At 39.1% G+C, this 18,446-nt stretch overlaps 5 protein-coding genes across 5 annotated transcripts, besides 9 other annotated features; 2 read left to right on the plus strand and 3 right to left on the minus strand.

Annotated features, from left to right (window-relative positions):
• Nucleotides 1–679: 679 nt before the first annotated feature.
• Nucleotides 680–2,634, minus strand: an mRNA.
• Nucleotides 703–1,561: a sequence feature (RHS5 sequence at 3' end of RHS-RIME chimeric pseudogene).
• Nucleotides 1,667–1,919: a repeat region (RIME-B).
• Nucleotides 1,920–2,167: a repeat region (RIME-A).
• Nucleotides 2,169–2,634: a sequence feature (RHS5 sequence at 5'-end of RHS5-ingi pseudogene).
• A 641-nt stretch (nt 2,635–3,275) lies between these two features.
• Nucleotides 3,276–3,593, minus strand: TB927.1.360 (hypothetical protein, unlikely; the record flags this gene model as incomplete). Its single annotated transcript, XM_841308.1, has 1 exon — nt 3,276–3,593. The coding sequence occupies one exon, from the start codon at nt 3,591–3,593 to the stop codon at nt 3,276–3,278; it is 318 nt and encodes a 105-aa protein (XP_846401.1).
• A 3,816-nt stretch (nt 3,594–7,409) lies between these two features.
• Nucleotides 7,410–11,756, minus strand: TB927.1.370 (leucine-rich repeat protein (LRRP), putative; the record flags this gene model as incomplete). Its single annotated transcript, XM_841309.1, has 1 exon — nt 7,410–11,756. The coding sequence occupies one exon, from the start codon at nt 11,754–11,756 to the stop codon at nt 7,410–7,412; it is 4,347 nt and encodes a 1,448-aa protein (XP_846402.1).
• Nucleotides 11,757–11,921: 165 nt separating this feature from the next.
• On the minus strand, nt 11,922–12,347 carry TB927.1.380 (hypothetical protein, conserved; the record flags this gene model as incomplete). The annotated part of the gene is made up of 1 exon (XM_841310.1): nt 11,922–12,347. The coding sequence occupies one exon, from the start codon at nt 12,345–12,347 to the stop codon at nt 11,922–11,924; it is 426 nt and encodes a 141-aa protein (XP_846403.1).
• Nucleotides 12,348–12,377: 30 nt separating this feature from the next.
• Nucleotides 12,378–12,383: a repeat region (inverted telomeric repeat hexamer CCCTAA).
• A 1,987-nt stretch (nt 12,384–14,370) lies between these two features.
• Nucleotides 14,371–14,655, plus strand: TB927.1.390 (hypothetical protein, unlikely; the record flags this gene model as incomplete). Its single annotated transcript, XM_841311.1, has 1 exon — nt 14,371–14,655. One exon carries the CDS (start codon nt 14,371–14,373, stop codon nt 14,653–14,655), a length of 285 nt encoding a protein of 94 aa, XP_846404.1.
• Nucleotides 14,527–14,595: a sequence feature (1 probable transmembrane helix predicted for Tb927.1.390 by TMHMM2.0 at aa 53-75).
• A 225-nt stretch (nt 14,656–14,880) lies between the features above and the next one.
• Nucleotides 14,881–14,886: a repeat region (inverted telomeric repeat hexamer CCCTAA).
• A 151-nt stretch (nt 14,887–15,037) lies between these two features.
• Nucleotides 15,038–15,128: a sequence feature (Signal peptide predicted for Tb927.1.400 by SignalP 2.0 HMM (Signal peptide probabilty 0.908, signal anchor probability 0.000) with cleavage site probability 0.570 between residues 31 and 32).
• On the plus strand, nt 15,038–15,400 carry TB927.1.400 (hypothetical protein, conserved; the record flags this gene model as incomplete). Its single annotated transcript, XM_841312.1, has 1 exon — nt 15,038–15,400. The coding sequence occupies one exon, from the start codon at nt 15,038–15,040 to the stop codon at nt 15,398–15,400; it is 363 nt and encodes a 120-aa protein (XP_846405.1).

An 18,446-nucleotide genomic window follows, 5' to 3' on the forward strand; every position in this document is an offset into this window, starting at 1 on the left:
GCCGGTAGCCAGTGGATGTACAACGAATCGCACACTCAAAATAATGACTTTCCATCAAATAAATAGTGAACTGGACACCTCGGCTTCTTGCACAGAAACCTTCATACATTCGTATCTGTGCGCACCTTAAGTAACAAATGGTAGAGAAAAATTAGGAGAATACATGAAAAGGTGAAAGGGGCGTCGACGATTAAGAAAAAAAAATATTTCGGACACATCACTCAGTGTAAAATATTAAACACAATATGTGACATCCATCTGGTAGAAATGAAAACCGTAAACGACACGCTCTGTAGGAAATTACGGTTAGGCAGCTAAGTATTAATATCTGATGTAAACAATGTTGCAATGTTTTCATTAACACATATGTGCTTCTACAAAAAATGCATATCGTATCTAATGTTAACATCGTTAAGTAATAAAAAAAAACGAATTAAAGTAACCAAATTTTAAAAAGGGATCATACGCTCGTTGTTAACTGTGCTTACTGCCGAGAGGTTAATTTTGATAGAGTCCACAACCCTCCTAACACAGAGTTATACCGTGACATCACCTGCCGTGATTATTTGTTTCCACACTCTTTTGTTGATGTTTTCCCCGTTTACTCTTCTCCTTCCTCTCTTTTATTGATTTCCCACAGCCGCTCTTTCATGATTTACATCCATGTCGGTTACTTCCCCTCCCCGCAATATTTTCAATAGCTAACATAGCGACGGTATTAACATTAAATTGCACAAGGTAATGTTTCATACTGTTGGCCCAAAATAAATGAACATATTTGCGATCTTCCTCACTTCATTTGCCCGCTGTATCGTTGCACAATTGTTGGCGTCTCATCTTTCTGACGGCAACATGCTGAGCACAAATAACTCCCCACCCAAATTCATTCATAAAATTTCTCAAAAACATATCCCTATTCGCATCACATGTTAGAAGGACAGGATTCTCGAGCATATTAAGGGCTGTTCCTGTTTTGTTATCATGTGATCCAGCAGTTTGGAATTGCAACATCACCACCGTTTATTTTTCGTTGATTTTCAACTTCGGTGGTTGTGTCGCAATCCACAACAAACAAGGTATCAAATAGTGGGAAAATGGGTGGGAACCCGTAAAGTTGCATGGTGTGTGGAGAGTTGATTGTTCCCTCATGGATATTTGGAAGGCGCTGTGCTTTACTGAAGTTCAGGAAAATATCGCTCAGGCGGTTCAACACGCTGACATCCTGCATCGTTTCCTGTTTCCACTCCGCGGTTGCGGGCAATGACCCTATCATGTCAATAAAAGGAAATAATACCCTGGGAAAATCGAAAGCACTTGCGGCATCACCTTCAAAACACAAGACAAAACTGATCTGTATATGAGTGACTCTCCTCACACAATGTTGTCGTGCAACGTCTCTGCGCGACTGGAAAGTTACCACCCTCAATGCGGATTCAAAGTGCAGCGTGCACACATACGTTTCGGAATCTCCTGTACGATAGATGCGACCAAGGTTGATGAATTTATGCAGCAGCAGTCTTCCAATCCATTTGCCATATGGGCGCAACGTTCCAAGATACAACACAGACATATATACATATACATATATATATGCATGCATGACCTCCTATAAAATATGCGGTAACAGGCAATACTCTGGCATCATGCTTTAGTTTGTGAAGGAGAATTTTTTTTGAATTTTCTTCGTGCCTTCGTGGGAGTTTCCCCCCACTGGCGCGGCCATCAGCCATCACCGTAGAGCCCTGAAATGCTATCGGTCTGGCGACTGTGGCAGAGTCTCCCTTTTTCATTCATCCTAACACACTCTCTATAATTTTTGTTGTATTTCCGCATATGAACGGAATACAGCAGATGGGGCGAGAAGCCTCCCACCCTGGACTCTCCCAAAGATGCCAATTGGCAATCCTTTTTTTTTGGAGTTCCACATCACCGGACAGCAGCATCTTAGTGCGGATGATACTGCTGATGGCACGCTGGCACGTGCCCAGGGACCGACAAATGAAAAACGGTGTCCCAGCAAGACGCTGCTGATCCCTGTACTGTATGATGCCGTAGCCGGAGCACAGCAGTGTTCCCCATGAAAGGAACGCTGCTGGCTCTTGGCTTCCCCCGATGATACGGGGTACTGGACCCTGGCACCACGTTGAGGTGGCCGGCATCGCCAGGGTGTGAAGGAGAAGTGAGCCGATGGCCAGTGACTTACTGATTCTGGAGTTTCCAATCACAATGTAAGGATTTGGTGCGTGTCTTAGTATTCGAGTTTCCTCAGCTGGCCAAGCGCAGAGCTTTCTTTCCACAACATTTCACAGTCTCCAGTCCTTTCTCTGAATGAGAATGTCATTGTGAATTTAAATATTAAACTGTGAGTACGACCACTCCATTTAAGATGTTGGAACCGTTGCTTCACCTCCTTCCCGTGCGTTCCGGCTTATGTTCAAAAGTTTCCTCAATTTTGGGGACGACATTAACTTCTTCATCTTTCCACATTATATCATCAGCACGCGTTCCATCAACAAACTTCATGCCCAGCATTTGAGTTCCATTGTCCATTATAATGTCACTCCACTTTGAATTGCATACGGAGCCATATAAACTGAAAACATTATCACCTCTTGCTTCACGTCCTCTCAGACGCTTTTCTCCCAGAATAAGTGTCTGGTGTCCTGAAGCAAAATGTTGAGTATTGTTCTTGATTAAAATATTTGCTTTACTTTTCTAACTAATTCGGCTTCTTAGTGTTTCCTTTTAAAGGATACAAAAGCTTTATCGCAAAGGGATTCCTATACTAAAGGACGCACATGGTTACTCAGATAGAACAGTTATAAATCTCAAATAAAGTTCAGTAACCTTTCCTTACACATTTTTTTATCCAATGAAAATATTTCCACAGTGCTCTACTGCAGCATTGTGGCCATTAAAAAAATAGTTTTGGCGCTGCCTCAGGTATTCACTGGCATTTCCCCTCTTTTCAACGCATGTTTACAAGCAGAGGCATGCCTCATTGCTGTCACACCTTAGCGTTATTGAATCTATTTTCATACCTCCAAGGACCATACAGCATGAGATTCTATTTTCAAATACATTAATTGATCCACGAGATTTGGTATTTTATTCATTTCATCTGACTGTTGGTTTTCCTCATTCTCTGAGTTCGCAAACACCACTGAGCTAATTCCGCGCAAATGTACACATGTAACTTCAAGGTAATATATGTTTATCACTGTTGTATTCTTTCGTATTTCTTTTGTTGGCTGCTGGTGCCCAGTAAGTTCCTATCATAAAATATGTATCATCTTACAAGACACAGCAATAATGGTCATGATAAAGTTTCTGAATTCCCTGTATTTAATGTTGGACGCTGGTGTGAGGAATGGATTCAAAAACAAACAAACAAATAAACAAACTGAAGCCTCCTGTTCGTAAATGAAGAGTTTGTGTTCACATCGTTGGAGAGTGTCGGCACCAGGAGATATACTTTTCTCGCTTTGCAGTGTGTGTTTCACTACAGTTTCCGTTCGTTCCGCCATATGGGAAAATAAATTGTTTTGGATATTTGAGTCTGCGCCGCCTTCCCCACTCAAAGCACCTTGCATAATGAGTATTATTGTAGTAAATTTTGAGTTCTCATGAGGATTTCACACTTCACACGCGCAAAAAAAAATTGTTACAATGACTCGATTACTGTTGCACACATGGAAATGGTGGCTGCGATAGAAGCTTCCCTTAATTTGTGTCATTTTCGTGAGAGTTGAGTTTTAAGCAACATTGTGCCTCCTAAACCTCGATACGCATTTTAAAAAAATGAGATTAAAAAAAAGACTCACTATTTGATACAAAATGTAAGGGAACTTGGCATTTAATAATAATTATTATTATTGAACACACATTCATATGTTAATTTTTTTCCATCACCGTTAGGAACGTAATCATCACAATTTAAAGAACCACCAATACGCAAATATTTCCATACGCCACTTGACTGTCTTCGAAGCGCTGCCCAATTGGTTTTGAATGTAAGTGCAATACAAAAGAACAAAAACATTTGAGAGAAAGAATTCAGTAATAAAAAATATGGTTAAAGTTCCCCATCACCTTTCTGAAACCTTTTGAACTTTGCGCATCTGCACGCTCAAGGCAAATCAAAGTTTCTCTAACCATTGATGTTTACATTATTTCCAATCGACCATGTTTCTTGAAACAGATGTTGGAAAGAAAATACAAATAGTGATGGATGAAAACCTGAATATTAATACTGACAATAATAATGGTAATAATAATGGTAATAAAAAATAAATAGATTAATTAATTAAATTACATTCCTTCAGTGCATTGCACTTATGCAGGGATTATGACTCGTACAAACCTGTCTCATAGTTATTTATGAATTCATGACAAACAACTCGGTAATGATGCGCCATGAAATGTTTAATCAACGAATCTTACATTCCACGTATAATACGATGCAAACCGAACAAACATCAGTCACAAAAGCGATTTGTTTAAAAATGATATATATATATATATATTTTTTTTTTTTGCGAGCGTGTAGAAGCAAATAAATATAACACTGTGCGCAGAGGATGAAGGGTACAAACAAATGAAACAACGATAAAAAAATTATTTACAAGATTAAAAGAAAGTGCCGTTTGAATAAAGAGAAATTAAACAAGAGGTGGTGACAAATCGTATGCTTTTAATATACTTACTGCAGATATTTAGTTTGTAACGATTAGTATTATATAAACAGCAACACATGTGATGAAACTCAGGAATATATCAACTAAACCTCAGATTGTTCGACAGACAAGCAAAAAAAAAAAAGAAAAGAAGAATAATATGAAAAAAAAAACATCTGGTGTTAATGTCGCACAACATATTTCAACAGTTGATTCACACTACAAATTTCCTATAAACATACGATTTAAATCACCACCTGCACATTCCCTTCCGCGTATCGTTGTTTTGACTTCAAACAGCTTACAAGTATAATTTGCTGATGCCATCTTTACATAATAAAATGAAACTATTAAAGTTTATCACAGTCCGCAAATTACGGGTTTTAGGTTGCAGTCGTCGGTTGTTCTTCCCTCTGCATAATGGTCTCTCATTAACATACAAATATCTCTCAACAAAAATATTCACATTAGAGAGATTAGGTGATGAATGATTTGAGTCAACTCCTTCCACTTGTAACTTCATCACGGCATGGTTGCGGCTCACAACAGAAGGAAGGGTGTTTTTACTCTTAGGTTGAATGATACCTGCAGTTCCAACATAATTCGATATATATATATATATATATATTCTTTATTTCTACTTTCTGCACTTCTCCACTTTCGTGTTGTCCATACAACAAATATCTCTTTACCCGATGGTGAATGAGATGTGGTGTGCTGTTTAGAAACTGAACTACATTTTTAGCTGAGAGTGGAAAAGCTGAAAAAGTGTTTTGGTTTGAAGAGTGAGTCAGTTGAAGCATTCAGCATTTGATTAACTCATAAAACATATAATTTATATTTAACCTTCCAATACCATCGCTCGAACAGAGCAGTTTCTTGTCATAAAGACATTAACCACATGCTAAAATTTTCCACGCCACCAAACCACACTTATATAAACTCGAAAAAATAAATAATAAATAAGCGGTTGCATATATCATACCACTTCTTGCAATGTAAACCGAAAATAGTGCGTCGCGGGAGTGAGCTTGAAATTAGTAAACGAAAAGATTCCTGTATCATAAAAGTCTTTCACTATTTCATGAAGTATTTCAATCTCCAACTAAACATCATGCAAAACACCTTAAAGCCACTCCACTTTCCAATATATAAAAATCCCACCAATGTTACTTTCATGTGCCATCGCAGTGCATCCTCATGCTTTCAATTTCAGTAGTTATTCACTTCCCAAGTTCCGTAAGCATTTACTGCTAATAATGTAAGCGAAACAATTTTGGAATATGATATTCAAGTGACAGTTGTTCTTCGATTTCACATGCATCTCCCTTCAGATGCAGCGCTGCTTTTCGTCTCTTTTTTTTTTCTCAAATAAATAAATAACATTTGATATTTTACTATTTCGAATCGGTGTGGATTTGTATAACTTAAATGTGCGGCTGTCTGTAACTTATCAGTTAGCAGCAGTGTCTAATTAATTTAAGTGTGTGAGGAGGAAATCCTTTTGTTGTTGTTGTCAAATAAAAAGTAAATTTGAAGAAATACATAATTTACCTCAGCAGTGTTTTCTGGAAAGTCATAAACATATACGGATACGGTAAGAAAAGGAAAATAAAATGAATGAAAGGATTTGCTCTCGCCTTCAGTTCTTCTGAGGCATCATGTTGTAAGAAAGAAAATAATATTTCCCAAAACCAGTGAAATGGTTAATACACTTTCCCATGCACATGTATCACAAATGTTAATGGGTTAATGTGGTACACAACCCTTTGCTGTGCAAGGGAATTCGGATTGTATGACATCTTCACAAAAGTTTGGCCCAAATAATTCTGAAAGGAAATGTAATAAAATAAATTATGTTATTAAAAAACCAAACAAATACAACAAGTTATAATATAATATTTTAATGAAACGAGAATATTCAATCGCACTGTTTGAGAATATAGATATACCAGTGGCAAGTGTAAAAAAGAATCATGAGACACGTAATGTGTTGTTTTATCCTCTTCCATGTAAGAACTTGGTGGTCAAGATGCTGCTCTGATATAATTTATTGTAAAGTCACTCTGTCATTTCTTTCAGTAAAACAAATAATAATAAGAATAATGAAATATATTCACTATACTTTAATGGTATATAAACTTCACTTCCTCATATCATTGACAGGCATACAGTACTGCAGAATGTTGAGTGCTTTTACTTTTCGGGTGTGGTTATGAGTAAAAATTAAATGTGAATGTTGTGTTTCATGTAATAACAATAAGAACGATAGAAATAGTAATAATATTAATTCAATATATATGTGTGAATGTGTAGTCATAAAGTTAGAAGGGCATACAATATAATGATATATTCATTTGGTATGGTTGTAATATGAATGATCATAATACAATAATTACTACGCTTACAACTAAAATACAAATTTCCATTGAGAAAAAAGCTTGTCACATATACACACACGCTCACCTTCCTAACTGTTCTTTATTCTTCACAATATATGATGGGTATAACTTAGTAAAATACGAAGCACTTAAATAACCGTAATGAAATCCTTGTATTTCTCGTATTTAAGATAGTGTAACATACAATACCATCCATGTGAATTGTTACTGGTATCTGTCCGAATAATGGTGTCTACAGTGAGCAAACTACTCGAACGGGCTGTTAAATTTAATAACGTGTTCTTAGCAATAAGTGGTTACAATTATACAAAGTGAAGCAATGGGTCACATATTAACGGATATGCACCCTCTTTTTTCTCAGTTCAACATAAACATCAAACCAGCCATACACGTTCCTGAGATCAACCCAAGAAAGACATGGCAATTCCAAAAGACTCCTGAATCCTTCTCTGAGCCTTCTGACATCATGGCTCTGACTGAGATGCAATTTTTTAATTGATTTTATTCTCCCAAGTGGTGTAATATCATTAAGATTTTTACAATAAGAAAGATTGAGCTCCTCAATGGTATGGGGTGGTTGAATTTCCCTGAGGTCTTCATCTGTAATGAGAGAATCCATAAGGTTAAGAATGCGTAACCTCGGAAGAGTGAAAAGTGCACTAAACCCCTGCGTTAGCTCGTCGCATTCCCCTATATGCAACTCCTCCAGTGTCTTGATATTAGCAAGACATGAAGCATCGGTCATATCACACGATTCAAGGTTGAGTGTGACGAGGGATTTGCATCTGCTGATATAATATCCACCGTCACGCGTCGTAACACTGGTGGATTCCAAGTTGAGCACACGAAGTCGTGGTAATTCGCTTAGTGCTTCCCAGCCTGAAGTTATGCGGTGACATCCGCTCAGATTCAATTCCTCCAGTGCCGTAAGGTTTGATATACTAGATATGTCTGTTAGTTTAAAATTGTAGCGTAGGTTGAGTGACGTAATGAATCGGGACAGACAAATTTCATCAAGTGTGTTATCGCTAATGTCAGATAAACCCAGATCCAGCGATCTAAGCCGTGGCAGTTTCCCAAGTGTCCAAGCTCCTTCCAGGGTATCACCGCAATCCCGCAATGACAATTCCTCAAGGGATGTGATGTTGGAGAGGGGTGTTGCGTCTGTTAACTCCTCGCGCGTTTCAATATTAAGCCTCACGAGAGATTTGCTCGTTCCAATAGATTCAACAGATATATCACTACCTCTCGCATTTCGCAGATGGAGAAAACGCAACCGTGACAGTGTACCAAGGGCATTCAGTCCCTTTAGGCCGTCTGAGTACTTCCTAACTATCAGCTCCTCCAGTGATTGAATCTCATACACCACCGTAACATCTGACAACTTCTCACACCGGAAAAACTGCAGTTTCACCAGCTTTTTGCAACTGCTGAGGCAAGCTATATCTTTAGCGGTGATGTTAGTATCAGATAGAATTGCTACACGTAGTAGAGGCAGCTTTCCGAGCGACTCCCAGCCTTTTCGTATTCCATTGCAAAAGTTAACATTCAGTTCCTCCAGTGTCGATAAGGAAGATAATACTGATATATCGGTTACCCATTTGCAATGTGATAAGTTGAGTGACTGCAGCGATTTTGATTCGGAAATATTTTTAGTTACATCATCATTGATATCCGTATATTTCAGATTCAGTACTCGAAGACGCGGCAGACAGGAAAATGACAGTACATCATATATTCCACACACAGAATCAAGTACCAGTTCCTCCAGCGTCGCAATGTTAGAGAGAGCTTTCACAGATATGAATCCCATTGACCTCTCAAGATTCAGTTTCACAAGTGACTTACTATTCCCAAGGATGGAACATTGTTGTGCATCACTGTCTCCCATGTAACATTCCTTCATGCTCAGGATACGTACCTTGGGAAGCTTTCCAAGAGTTTCAATACCTTTTCTGATGTTATGGCAACAATCAAGGTTCAACTCCTCAAGCATAGTAATGGTAGAAAGTGCTGTGACGTCTGTTATATCTTTGCAAAACGCAAGGTTGAGTGTATTCAAAGACTTGCACTCGCTAACGTGCTGTATGTTTTCATCATTAATGCGTGTATTCGACAGTGTGGCCACACGCAGTTGGTGAAGTGTGCCAAATACATTCCAACCGGATGTTACATTACAGCAGTTGTCAATGTTGAGTTCCTCCAATGCTGTAAGGGAAGCTATTGCAGAAATAGATGTTATTTTCTTGCAATGCGAAAGATTTAATGATACAAGTGGGCTTGAGCATGTGCAGATATTCTCAAGGGAATTATCATCAACTTGTGTCCGTCCCAAATCCAGTACACGAAGCTGCAGTAGCCTGCCCAGTGTTCCCATTCCAGAGGTTACTTTGTCACAGTAGTGGAGATTCAGTTCCTCAAGTGTAACAAGGTTTGAGAGAGGCGTGACACCACCGAACCCTTTGCAGTTCTCAAGACTGAGCCTTACAAATGAGTTACCATTCCCTAGTGAACCAATAACTGAATCTTCCAACTGTACACCCTTTATGTTCAACACACAAAGCCGTGGCAACTCTCCAAGAACGCTCAGCCCTTTTCTGATGTTTGAACAACTATCAAGATTCAACTCCTCAAGCGTAGTGATGTTAGAGAGAGTTGTAACATCAAGTAACTTATTGCAGAAAGAAAGATCAAGCGTAACAAGGTTTTTGCACTTGCTGAAATGGGATATGTCTCTATCAGTAATATGTGTATTCGAGAGGATTGCCACATGTAGCTGCTGAAGTTTTTCAATTGCTTCCCATCCTGCATTTATCCTAATACAGTTGCTCAGATTCAGTTCATTCAATGCTTCGAGGCTTGAAATATGGGACACATTTGTCATTTTCCAACAATGGGAAAGGTTGAGGGACACCACTGTCTGCGATAGGCATAAACTTCTGAGAGACTCATTGTCGGTATTTGTGCCAGACAGGTCCAACATTTTAAGCTGTGGCAGGTTTCCGAGACATCCAATTCCTGCGTCAATACCCGTGCAGCCGTGAAGGCTTAGTTTTTCCAGAGTCAAAATGTTGGCGAGTGCTTCCACATTACTCAGTCCCGTGAAACTCTCCAGAGTTAACTGTAAAAGGGATTTTGAGGCACCAATACCAATAAAGTCAAGGGACGAGATGTGTACCTCCTTTACGTTAAGCACACGCAGGTATGGCAGTGTACCAAGGCAACCCACACCACTAATGATGTCAGCACATTTTTGAATATTCAGCTCCTCGAGTGTAACAATGCTGGATAAGAGTGTCATATCACCAAAGCCTGCGCAGTTATCAAGACTGACCTTTACAAGTAATCCACCAGTCCCAACTGAATCGAGAGATGGCTCGCTCAGGTGCACATCCTTCATGTGCAATATACGGAGTCTTGGTAATGCCCACACAACGCCTATCCCTCGTGTTATTCGGCGACAACCGTTAAGGTTCAATTCCTCAATAGCAGTGGCATTGGAGAGTGGATTGATATCTGTCAGCTGAATACAATAAGAAATGTTCAGCCTTTCAAGCGATCCACAGTCACACAAATCCTTCAGACAATTATCTTCCACAGGAACACCACTCAAGTCAAGTATACGCAGTCGCAACAACATGCCAAGTGTTCCTATTCCCTTCGTTATGTGGCAATTGCTTAGATTCAACTCTTCCAGTGCTGCAAGTTGTGAAATCGGTGTTGCGTCCGTGACATTGTTGCATTCAGATACACTCAGTTTGGACAGTTTAACACATGCACTTATTTCCTCCACACAGCTGTCGTCAATATTTGTGGAATTTAACTCAAGACACTTTAGGTTAGTTAAGCGAGAGATTTCCCTGATATTTGTCAGTTGCATGGTGTCAGTAATAGCCAACTCCTCCAATGTTCCAACACTGAATAAGTGACGGGCGTCATTGTTGTCAATATTGTTGCTCCTGAGACGAAGCCTTTTCAACATATCAAGGTTATTCAAAGATATCATATTCACAAGTTTACCATGTGGATATTCAATGCGTAACTCTTCTAACTGTTTTAGCTTACTGACTCCTTGTAAGTCGAAGTTCTCATCCTTTGATAGCGCAATGGTTAATTTCTTAGCTTGAATGCGGCCACAGAGTGAGGAAAGAGCACCTTCATATAGTCCTTCGTCACTGAAGGCATTATCAGCAGCATTATATAATGTTACTCTATGTATGCATTCAGTGTCATCACACACACCACCTTGCCTTTCGCCACTCATAGCTGTGAGATTACTCATGAAACACCTAAGTGCCTTCACACTGCTTTCCAGCCGTGTCGTTTGTTTAATCAATTTCTTATGCTCATTCAGTAATGATACCACAGTTTCATCATTACTGGCGTCACGCGTCTCTTCGGTGATTGTAATGGTGGTGAGTTTATTTTGTTCAGTAGTTGATGGTTCCTTTAAAGCTTCTGACTGCTCAGGTGATGAGCTGCGCTGTCGCTTTCTTCCTTGGTTTCCTGACATTGTAGTTCCCGTTTCCGATTCCTTGAGGTGCTGAGTGTTGAGGAAATGCTTTTTCTTTTTTAATAATAGAACTAAGCGATGAATCAAACGAGGGGGGGAAGTGTTATAAGGAAGTAATTGAGGTGCATGCCAAAATGTGTTATGGTCAGTAATCCTAACCTTCATTCAGCAGTCTTTGGGCACAAAAGAAATGATAAATGTAATGAGGTTTTTTGTATATATAAAGAAATCAATAAAGTGTGGCAAAAATATACTGTTTATTATTCTCAGTTGCTTACACGCTTAGCAGCCACAAGGGATTAATTTTATTCTCGTTGTTGTATTTATGAATTACTGACCCAGTGCCTGAAGCACGCAGCAACAGTAGTTTCTGACAGTAGTATCAGGAAGTCTTTGCACTTCCCTAAACCGGAAGCTAACCTTCGCCTTCACGACCTTCCCTTGCAGAGCAACTAGCATATAATCGTGATGCATTGATGCCGCGGCATGGAAAGTAAGGTGACACTTGCCTTCCCTTTCATTGGCTGCAATATTTTCCAAAAGCACGGCACACACAACCACAAAGCTGTTAGAATAATTCCAACCCTCACTCTCTCCACGAGCCACCCATCTACGGTAGTGGCCTGAAATTTCAATTAATGTCATTGCGTGAGCCCAAACGCAGTGACAAAACGGAAAGCGAAGACACATGGAAACACCTCCAGGATATGACACATACGCTTTATTTACCTCGGCCACAGAAACCAATTGAAACATCTACTGTGAAAACTGAAGGGACAACAGTAATTAGGGAGACATATGGGCACTACGGTTTCCGATTAACTGTGGACAGGCGGAAATGTGCTGATTGAGCGTCTTAGATAATCACCGTTACGGGCGGGGAAATTCCATTCCCAAACTTTGCGTCCCGGTCCCTTTTTCCAGGTATTGAAATATCTCTATAAGAAGCTTGGCACTCGTGTTTGTGTATGCAGTGATTTGTGTTCAAATAAAACGAGTGTAAAGCACTCATATATACTAAACCGTTAAGGCATCACAAAAACGATATCGACCTAATAAAAAGAATGGTAAATATTGTCATCTTCCGAACAGTTTCTGTCCATCATCCTTTTTCATACTCCCTCAAAAAGTAATGAACCTCCATACGCATACACAATATTATCTAGGAGCATTGGAAACAACTCCAGGCCAAGTGCAGTTTGGATCAACTTTTTCCTGCTTCTTAAATCATTCTTTAGTATGTTGGTTAATACGAAAATATCAGCCGGGTTGTGCTCTTACATTCTGCATGAAATGGATTCAGAGCAGCTCAATATATATTTTCCCTGTTTCGCATGCTTCCTGTAGACTATCATCCTCACTCGCAAGATCACGCGCATAACTGTATTTTGTTGCATACACCTGGAAGAGTGTCTTATAGCTTAACAAAAGGGTAAGCGAAGCTATCAGGTTGAACATACACGGATGCATATGCTTTGGTTTCACATAAGCCAACTATACTGAATACTGGTTGTTGGTTGCTCAAACCATGTCTCCATGTCCATACACCTTACAATAGGTTAACTCCTCAGTCACTTAATGGAGTTGACAGGTCTGATGTACGGCTGTTCAATGAAGGCATGAAGTATCTGCATTCCTAATCTCTCCTTAGATTAAGTCTCGTAAATACAGTTTCCTTGAAAGAAATGTTTCACCTGTATACAGTTTATGCGGACACGGGAATTTAAGAGGGAGATTTGGACTCTCATTATTTGTTCCGCATTTGAAACGATTCCGCCATTCCCCTATGCTGCAGTTATGAAGCAGCACTGTAATCATCATGATGTGACATTATTTGATACGCAGTATTGCCGCTTACTCACAATGCCTTTTTGCAGACCCGTCTCCATTATCATTTTTCGGATTCGTGACAACCGCAACATGGATTCAAAACAGCTTTACGGACAATTTGCGAAACTGTGCGTGATGATACCGTAACTTTGCCAAACAGAGCTGGCAAACCATGTTAACGTCAGAAAGGAAACCAGTTACCCCACATCTACTCGGAGTGAGGGGGAAAGGAACTCTCAACAGAAATCACTGTAATGTGCCGAATCCACTAGAATGATTGCACATTAACAGATGCTACTATCAAATGCACATCCCAACATAAACGACAAAAATACACAGCGGTCCTATCAGTCTAACGTAATCAAGGCGTTCTGTCACATGGCTATGATCCATGAGCTTTCATGCTTCAAATAATAAAGGAGACATTGCGTTGTGCTCAGTTTGCATGCACGCGAAGGGATGCAGTAAGGCAGTCCGGCATTTTTTTACACAAAAAAAGACCACGTGGGTCACCAGGTCTGTTCAACATTTTAATTCTTTGAGTTAACCTTCAGATTCCATTGCTATTCAGAAGAATCCACGAAACGGTGAGCTTTACACACCATCCATAATCCCCGATATTCCAGTTGGGAGCAGCTGCTGAGTAGAGGGTGAGATGCCGCCCAGCTCTCCATTTTCGCACGTTTGCCGACTGCACATGGTCGTGAGGTTCCTTCGGTCGAATAGCTTTAAGATCCTTAATACAAATCGTGTGACCTTCCAAAGGAACAGAGTCACTTTGCTGGCGCGTTTGTTAGCTCCATTTCTCATTTATATTTTGTATACGGAGCATACGAGTATATGAGAAATAAAGTACAGGCACCCTACTTTCAACTATTCGCAGGATCCACCACTCTTCTAACCATGCATCCAACTCAGGCTTTTAGTCACCACAGACCTCGCTGATATAATGCCTTCAGACTTCTGCACACGTCAGCATCACTCTGTCGCATTGCGCTCTTTCCTTGAGTTTGAAAAAGTCTCTGAAGGCAGTGACGGGCCCATAACAGTCATGTCTGATTCGTTGCAACAGTTCCTCCTGTGCCGTGCCGCCATACCACACATGTCATATGCCGTAGGTTTTAGCGGATGGCTGCTCGGGAGTCTTGGCACCGCCCCCCTGCCTTTTTTACTCCGCCATTCCTTCCGCTGTGCCTTTCACCCCTTCTTTGACATTCACTGCGTTCATATGTAAGCCGCCACTCCACACTTGAAGCTGTCCAGTTTCTGAGGATTCGTTGCGGTAGTGACATGCTTCCAAGCGCTGGATAATATTCCTTCCGTCGTGTCACCTGCCGCGTATCCAGCATTTGAGCGTTTGAGCTGCGAGTATTTGGTTACTTTTATGTGGACTTTCTGATTTGGGGTGGCTGTGGCCTGTTGTTGGTTTTTTTTTGGTTGGCATCCCGCAGCCCTCTGTCCCTAATTCGTTGGCGCTGCCAGTTGTTGTTTTACGGACAGAAATTCCGGACAGGGTTTCTAAACGGAATTGGACGCTTCTCATATTCGCTGCTCTGACATCGTTATCATATTTAGTGGTCTCTTTTCTTACATTTCCCCACATTCCACAAACAGCGATGCCTCCCCTTGCTCGCTCACATGTCGCGGTCCATCCACCTTGCCAGTTGGTAATTGCGGTTTCAGCGCCACAACCCACACATTGTTCCGCTTTTTCTCCCCAACGTTTTTGCTTTGGGGGTGGCGGTAGTTCTTTGCGTTTCAACGCATTTCGGGGGGTTGCAGCAAAACAAAAAAAAAAAAGAATCGCGACGTCTACATCATATTCTGCCGTCACGGCTCTGTGGGAGGCATCCCTCTCTCGAAACTCAACTGGTGGTTTCTCCGCATTCCACAAAATCAACGCGACTGATGCGCAGCTGCTCTATTTTAACAGCGCCGCGCCGCTCCTCCTTTGCCGCTTCGTTTCCACCATCCTGTAGAATTGGTGGGGATGGGGGCGGGGCGGGTGCGTGACAAGTGACTTTCACAATTGGAGTCGGGCATCACGTTTGTTAAATGTGCTTTTAACGGCACCTAAAGTTAGTGGGGTGACAATGATTGCTGTTGTGTATTTGTATGTACTTAAATGACACTAGCGGCTGGGCTGTAAGTGGTTACGTGTGGTTTCCTCTTTGTGAGTTTGGAGTCAGCTGGGCAGCAAATATTCGACGCGTAGATATCACCTGTGTGTGTTGATACTCTTAGTTCTAGGCTAGCAGTTTGTTGAAACGGCACGTGAAGGAATATATTTTTTTCTTTTTCTTTAAATAGCAAATACATTGCTTTGCAAAGGTCTCATGTGCGGAGTGTTTCGTCAAGTGACTTTAACTGTGGGATTGAAGCCGCTGATATCGTTTCTAGTGTTGCATGCAGTCGAAGAGCCATTGTTTTTTCTTGCACATTGACAGACGCTCATTTGTAAGAAGGGTTGTGTGGTTAACTTCTTTGTTCGTTCTTTTTTGAAGGATGTCTGGACCCTGTTGGTGAGGTCTTGATTATTTTCATCCTGTTTTCTTCTGCAAGCATAACTGCTCAATGAAATAAGAAAGTTGTTTTGCCGCGGCACCATGGCGAAAATTTAGCACTGACGAGGACAGTGACAGGAAATACGGATTGGTTTCTTGTAATAACTTTCACAAAAAGTATCATTTATAAACATGGATAAAAATAGATAGAATCAGAAGAAGTCAAAAAATAAAAAATAAAAAAACACTGAGTAGACTACGGTACAAGCTTCATAATATATTCCTACGATTCAAAAAGCTAGTTATCCGCTACAACCCATGTATTCTTCTTTTTATTTTTTGTTTGCGCAAAAAGGAAAAAAAAAGGCGAATGACATCCTTTGTAGTGCAACAGTGCTTAACATCTGAGACATGTTAATACCGCATTCCGAGTCAAGGGACTGCCGATTACATTTCATCATCACTACACACACACACACAGACATACTAAATATTAGAATGATTATGTTAAGGAGATGGCGCATACGTATATTCGAGTTGTATTAGCTTTACCACATATGCGTGTTATGCACCCTTTGTAATTCAAGTGTGAGGGTGGCGAATTATAATATGTGGTAAATATTTGTATCATATATATTTGTGTTTTTATAAGTTTCAATTTTATTTATGTTTCTATTTTTGGTTAATTTGTGCTTACATCACCAGTAACATCCTTTACTGTTTCCCTGTTTGAACATTTTGTGTTTGCATCTGAAATTCACAAACAAGTTATAATCTGTATTAAAAAACTGTGTTCTTTACATTACCTTTTGTTTGATTCTTTTTTTTCCTTTTCCAAAGCTTCATGTAATGATGCAAAATAGAAATAATTTGATTCTATTATTCTTAGGAGGAGTGTAATATCATAGGTTTGTGATAATTTATATGTTAAGCAATATTCTGTCCAAATTATGTAGGAGGATATATATATATATTATTTGTATTGTGACATATGGAATCCTGAAAGCATATGAAAGAAATTGCAGTAATTCTCTGTGAATTATATAAGTGTGGAAAGGCATGAAAGGAGACCATGTGAGGAAAATTGGGAACTTATGGATTATAAGTACCATCACATTTCTGTGCAATTCCACCATGTGTTGAATTATACAAAAAGTTTCTTTTAATCACTGCTGAACTGCAAATATAGTGAAGGAAATATCTCAAAGATATTGTCCCAATGATTTGTTTGTTTGTTTATTTGTGGAAAATAGTTTCGTAATGATGTATTTGGCAAATTAAAAACTTTATGGATGATTAGTGTACACTGCTACACAAGAAACTGAATGCAGAAGGAAATGAAGTTATTTTTATTTTGTGAACGATATTGAGGAATCTTATATGTGGAATACTTCCAGCATGAGAGAATAAGAAAATATGTAAAAATGCAAAATGACTTACAGTTGTATTGTAAAGAATAATGAATGATACTCATGAGTTACAGTAACACAAGAAATAAAATAAGGAAGACACTTCTTATATTAAATTGCAACATGCGTAGTAACACTTTACCAATATGGCTTCATATACCTCATGTAGTTTATGCATATATTTCAAAAATGGAAACCCGTTGCTATCATTTTCAGATACTCAATATTTATGCGGGATTATTTCCTATTGGAAGCAGCGAGTTTATTTTTGCAGCTATGAAGTTTGGGTGAATGGATTGCACTCATCTGTCAGTAAATGAATTCGGATGTTATTTTTATTTTTTATTGCATGCAGCTGTCGCTTTGTGTTATGAATTCTCGAGCATGTCAAAGTTATCATCAGTAACTTCATTCATGCATATAAAAGTGTAATCAGGCATTGGAAATGTAATTGATGGTAGCAAACAACCATTCAATACCTATTTTTGAAAATGTTATATGAGTTACACTTCCTTTAAATTGTACTGCATGCAATGCCCATCATAACATATGTATGAGATTATGTGAATTATTTTCTCTTGCTTAATACGTGTCTGGTTTGAATTGTGAAGATAATGTTTTATATTTATTTTTACTTTTGGTATTTTTTTTAATTTTGTAAGGTAAGTAAGGCACGTACTATTTTGTATGCAACCGAGTATTCTACGTTTTGCATAGCTTATCACTAAAACTATTGTTTCCTATTCCTCAATGTAATGTCAAACTATTTTATTTGCTTTTCAATACATATATATCTAAGTATATTATTTTTTTTCTCTCTGAAATGATTGTGTTTTATGAATGGGAATTGTTGTTTGAGTTTTCCTCCAAACAGAAATGTTTATTCATACTGTCATACCTTATTTGTGCTAAGTTGCTGTGAGTTCTTAACACATGATAAGATTTGTATTGAATCCTAATTTTAGTAAATAGTTTCCATCTGCCATATTAATTCCTAATATTCATTGATTTTATATTTGATTTGGTTTAGAAACGTATCCATTTTAAATTCTCTCATCTTAATTTTTTTCATTATTTATGTTACAAAGAAAGGAAATAACACAACGCACTCA

The sequence above is a fragment of the Trypanosoma brucei genome, chromosome 1 (assembly GCF_000002445.2).
Source record: "Trypanosoma brucei brucei TREU927 chromosome 1, complete sequence".
Classification (NCBI taxonomy): domain Eukaryota; phylum Euglenozoa; class Kinetoplastea; order Trypanosomatida; family Trypanosomatidae; genus Trypanosoma; species Trypanosoma brucei.